The sequence below is a fragment of the Cydia strobilella genome, chromosome 4, assembly GCF_947568885.1.
Source record: "Cydia strobilella chromosome 4, ilCydStro3.1, whole genome shotgun sequence".
NCBI lineage: Eukaryota > Metazoa > Arthropoda > Insecta > Lepidoptera > Tortricidae > Cydia > Cydia strobilella.
In genome coordinates, this window is record NC_086044.1 from 12,457,359 (window position 1) to 12,463,358 (window position 6,000).

General features: G+C 33.9%; 1 protein-coding gene across 5 annotated transcripts in view; it reads left to right on the plus strand.

Annotated features, from left to right (window-relative positions):
• LOC134741042 (tensin-1) overlaps positions 1-3,380 on the plus strand; it is a 173,567-nt gene extending 170,187 nt beyond the window's left edge. For all 5 annotated transcript variants that reach the window (XM_063673781.1, XM_063673784.1, XM_063673783.1 and 2 more), the window contains one exon: positions 657-3,380. In XM_063673781.1, the coding sequence (XP_063529851.1) occupies positions 657-695 (39 nt within the window). In that variant the 3' untranslated portion in view covers positions 696-3,380. The remainder of the gene's footprint in view (positions 1-656) is intronic.
• Positions 3,381-6,000: the final 2,620 nt, after the last annotated feature.

Genomic DNA, 6,000 nt, shown 5'->3' on the forward strand with positions numbered 1-6,000 from the left:
ATGTCCGTAAAGAAATTGTATCTCTTAACAAATGTTATAAAAGGGTTTTTTGGTGTTTACTATCGTTATTAAGTACCTACACACAGCTGCAAAAATGCATATCCGCTTTATGAATGGAATTAATTTATAAAGAGGGTATGCACTTTTGCAGCTTGTTGTACACACTGCTGTAAAGATTTATACCTACCGTTGACCTGCCGTAATCTGTTACGGTGATGGATCCAGGATTGTGGTTTGGGTGGGGCTTGAACTCAATGTTTTAGGGACCCTAATTTTTTTCATGAAGGGTATATGCTTGTGGGGTTGGGCTTGAGTCCCTTAGTCTTTAGTCTTATTAAGTACAGGATACCCAAAAAAAGTTGCCAAAGAATTTTTAGGAATATTTTTCTTACAGACCTACACATTCGTTACAAAATGTTATTAAAAATTTAAACTACAATATTTTAAAGTAAAACGTATTATCTTTAAAATATATATTCTCCTTTAGCTTTGATACACAAACGCAAACGTTTGAAGTTATCAACAATATCAAAAAATATTGTCAACATATTTTTGGGCTACCCAGTATTATTATTTATTACCTATTCTATAAAAGTAAACTAGAGTTACTATTGTTTTAGTAACCAGTGTAATTTGTAATATGTTTATGTTTACAGGCATTACTCGGAAACTCGCAGAAAAAGGACATAATTTAACGGCATCTAACATCAACTGAGTCTAGGTAATGGAATACTCATAGGACTTGTTATGCACTAACAGTGATCTACGAAACCCCAGCTACTTTGTGGCAACACATACAGAGTGAATAATCTAAATAGACCAATACTTATTTAAACGTTTCACTCTGTAAAGTTGGGAAGCATTATTGTCCGTGTAAACATTGAGTATATTAACTACATTTGTGAGATATTTTACAAATTGAACTTGGTCACTATGAACTTTAATTCATTTACTAGTATATAAATGAACTCATTTCAAAGATTTTATTTTTAATACGCTTCGTATTCACCAAGTACAATTAACCAGCCCTTTCGTTAGTTTTAAGCTAAATTAATATAAATGTTATATTAATAGTGTAGCATAGAGAAGGAACTAACTAGTCTCATATATTAATTTAATATATAATGTAGTGATATCGAGCGTGCCTATATAATGTTTAAAACGTCTACACTGTCAATGTGTATTTTGTGTATTAAGGATAGAGTCCATAATTTGATGAGAATGTGATGCAATTCTGTCATCTGTTGCTTCATTTGGCATACAATTAAATGTTCTAATATAGCACATAACAGATTTTTAGTATGTATCAAATTATTGGGATATTAATGGGCATAATCAGAATCATATTAATATCTGCGTATGTAATTATGATTAAGTAAATATATTTTAATAATACCTAATGCGTACCAAACTCAAACATCTTTCTATTATATTAGAAGTACCTAATACACACCCTGTAAGGAAGGACACAGCATGTTAGTCTTATACATAGAAAAAACATTATTGTTTCAATTTGTTGTGTGTGTTAAATTAGAACAGTTAATTTTATGCGTTTTCATTAAATGATATTTGTTATGCGCATTCAATGGATATTTTGCAAAGCCGGTCGTGAAAAAGCTGTAGAGAAGAACTTAGATTGAAAATTAAAGATCTAGATAGAAAATAGATAAATGAGATAGAACTATAATTCTAATCGATATTGACTCTTTCGTAGTCTAATGGCTAACTCGTGAACCTGCAATTAAAATCTACATACATAAGAGTCCAGTAATTATACAACGAATAATGTGAGTACAAGAATGCTTAAAACGACTCAATAAATATGTAAAAATAACCTGTAAAAATGTTAAGATAAATAGGTGCATAAGGTATATTTCAAATATTACAGCTTTGAAAATCCAAAATAAAACATTTAATATTTATTAGCACAGTAATAACATTACAATGACTGCACTGATTCATTCAAGAACCCCTAAAGTATTTGGTACAAATTATTTAATAATTTGCCTATAATATGACTACAAACTATTAAAACCATAGTAGCAATCCGTCAGTAGGAGTAGCCTAGTAAACGATATCAATATATAATGGGTTGCAATCTTTACTTGACATATTGTATATAAATTTATTATTAATAGTACATTACTACACAGGCCGTGAAGTAAGGGGTTGGCAGCCGAACGTAGTGAGGCCAGACAGTTATGAGGCCGGCAACCCCTTTTCACGCTGATGTATGTATAGTGCTTTTTTCAAACATGCAATGAAATAATAATACAAATATGATGGTGATGATGACTGTTTCATGCCCTGATGTGATAGGTTATTCAGTGCGTGGGGTATTAAAGGGGAACTTTAATAAAAAATACCAAATTTAGCTTTATTTAATTATTTTAAGTCATAAACCTTAAAATTTCATAAGAAACATCTGTTTTTTTATAATGATGTTGAATGTAATTCTGAACGCACAAGTTGAGTCGATGCAATTTCAACGCATCGTCAGAAATGTCAACATTGTCAACAAAAATTTTACTTTACGTAAAAATACACAACTTCCAGAGTTTTCTGTTATAATATCGTATTATCGTAAAGAAATGAGTGATTCCAGTGATGAAGTTGATCTAACGCCTGTGGAAGTCGCACTTTCCTCGCTATAGTGAGGGGAAAAGTTTTGTGTTACACACGGGTGCAAATGTATTTTACTTCTCGTGTGTTGAAATACTAGCGGGTAAAATACAACTTTGCACCCTTGTATAACAAATAACTATTCTTGTTTTTTGTTTTTTTTTTACATTAATTAGGGGTTTCTTAGAGGGGAGCGAAAATTTGATTATTTTTGCGCTACGACGCACGGTTAAGGAGATACAGCCCTATAAAGATGAAAAAAAAACAGCTGTTCAACATTCATGAACACAGACGCCATGTTTACATTAAAATAATAAAAAAAATAGTTCCCGGCCTAGGCCTTCAATTTTGTATGAAATTCCTTTACAGTTTTCTTGAGTTGCTCCGCCCGAAACGTGATACTTTGAAGCCTGTTACAACGCACGTAAGGACGACATTTCATTGCATGTTTGAGAAAAGGTATTATGTACAGTCGAGGTCAAAGATATGTTTACACTTTTGCACCTTACTCCTTTGTAATAAGGCGAAAAATTTAAACATATATTTGATGTTAACTGTACCGTATTATACAACCCGTAATCGATATTTGACGCCATAGATATGCCTTATAAGAGTACACCAGTGATCTAAATAAGAATTATATTTTAATTCTTTAATGATAACCAGTTAAGATATTAATGTTAAATGTAACACCTTTATTGTAATAAATAACTGTTGTAAAATGTATTTATTGGTTATAATACATTATTTGAAATAAACCGCAGTTTACTTTTACTTTAGAAATAACTACAACAATATTGGTGGTAAACTCTAGTTTAATTACAGTTAAATATTATATTCTACCTACATTTTCAAAATTTGTACATGAAATATCATACCAGCCATAGATATTTCATATCAGATTCAATCATTTATTGATGACATCGTAATCGACATATCAGTATTCAAATTTAAAAAATAGATCTGAGCCTGAATTTGTACGTGAGGCGTCGTCGACGCAAGCGTCATTCGTCGGAGCGGCCAAATCGCAGGTACCCATAGTCGTCGAATAAGTCGCCGCCGCGCTCGGAGCGCACGGCGTACTCTCGGTACAGCCTCGGTCGAAACTCCTCCTCTTCATGTATTGCGTGCTCGCGCCCATTTTTGCCGTCGCAGCACGTCGGGAGCGTCGTCAGACCTACGCTCAACCCCAGCGCTACCAGCGTGGCGAGCTGCATTTCAAATGTCTAGAAGTTCAGGAAGTCAGTGTTAATTACTGTATACCACCACACCACACCACACCACACGATAAACTAACCCTTTTGGCGGGAATGTGACTCGGTCATGCAATCAATAAAATAAAATAAAAGATTTTAAAAATAAGTGTCAGCGAATCTGTTACTGTGGGCAAAGACCTATGTAACTCCATATACCTATAAGATGATTGAAGAATAAATTTGATGAATAAAGTCTAAGGAAAAACGTGCCTCGGAAATCAAGAAAAGAATATTCTCGGATAGATGGCGCTACACCTTTGGCCTATTCTCGGCTAGATGGCGTTGACGGTTTCGCTTGTTATTTAACTATTTTAACACATATCAGTGAAAGGACATGGGTCAAAATCATATAAAAATATTAAATGCAAATAAAAAAATCATTTGTCCATATGTATATATTTTTTTTGGCAATTTTATAAATTTTCATTTTTAGGTTTAATCGTGTGTCGATAGATGGCAGTAAATTTACTTTAACTACAAAATTTACTAATTATGACAGTAACCCTCTATCCTATATATTTTCTTTGCTGTAGGTAATAATAAAGTTATGAGGGGACGGACGTTAGTTACATAAATAGTTGAGACGTTTTTCTCAGTGTAGTCAGGTACGATCAGCATCAAAAGTAGCGTATCAAAGGCGTACATAAACTGTAGACGGCAGCACAGAAGCCTTTACAGAATTCGTTGGCGCGAAGCATTTATGTCGTTTCCATTTTTAGATTAGTTTCGCGCGCGAGCGCAAATTGTTTTCGCTTTCGATTCAGGTCACGAGATGGCAGACCCTCCAACACGCACGGTCTACGGTCACGGCTAGATGACAAGTTTTTAGGGTTCCGTACCTCAAAAGGAAAAAAGGAAGGAAGGATCCCTTATAGGATCACTCGTGCGTCTGTCTGTCTGTCTGTCCGTCTGTCACAGCCTATTTTCTCCGAAACTACTGGGCCAATTAAGTTGAAATTTGGTATACATATGTAAGTTTGTGACCATGTAACGTAAACAAATAAAATTTAAACATGGGGACCACTTTTGGGGGGTAAATGAGTTTTTTTTTATAATTTTAGGATATACAGTTTAGAAGTTATTCAAGTAAATATACAAAAACTGACCATTCCCCCCCTTTATCTACGAAACTACTGGCTAAAATTTTGAAAAAATACACAAAATAGTTCTTTACCTACACAGGAAAACCTATTAGAAATGTGTAGTCAAGCGTGAGTCGGACTTAATTACTTTGTTTTTGATCCGACCCCTACAGGATTTTTAAAGACATTTTACATAAAAAATACATTGTTTAAATTGTGTAATGTACGAAACCCTTGGAACGCGAGTCCGACTTGCACTTGGCCGGTTTTTAAAGACATTTCACTCACGTTTCACATAAAAAATACATTGTTTAAATTGTATAATGTACGGAACCCTTGGAACGCAAGTCCGACTCGCACTTGGCCGGTTTTTTATTAATGGCATCAGTCGATCAGGTTTGTTTTGAGGATCAAATGTCTATATAGGACCCATTGCCATAAAACAATACAAAATTAAGAAGTGATAATCAATACGTTGAAAAGTAAAGAAAGAACATGCATATCCCTTACGCCGACGTATCGGAAGCCAGCCAAGCTGCGAGCGGATGGTGGACATCTGGACACATGGTCGTACTTTCGCAACCCAAATATATATATCTAATGCCGACATTCTGCAAGCGCTCAAGCTTGTCAAGCAATTCCTCCCTAAGGCCCACAAGAGCAATGTCCCCATAATCAAGAAGATTTTTCAATGTAGATAATACTTTTTTACATATACTTTTGAACGCGTAAAATAGAGATTTGTTTTATTTTATTTATTTTATGGGTTCAAAAAATTACACAGCATTACAGTAGGTACTAATGCACTGCGAAATTTAGGCCAGAAAGTAATACATACAAACAAGGTACAGTATACAATCTGGAACTAGGTATGACAATATATATTTTTTTAAATTATATATCAGTACACAAATTCAAAGAAACGAGGTATAAAATAAAACAATATACAAAAGAAATATTAATAACTCACTGAGGACGGACGGTTATCCATTGCCTAACAAAGGTTTTTGCATTTATATTTATCGAAAAAAAAAGTGTTC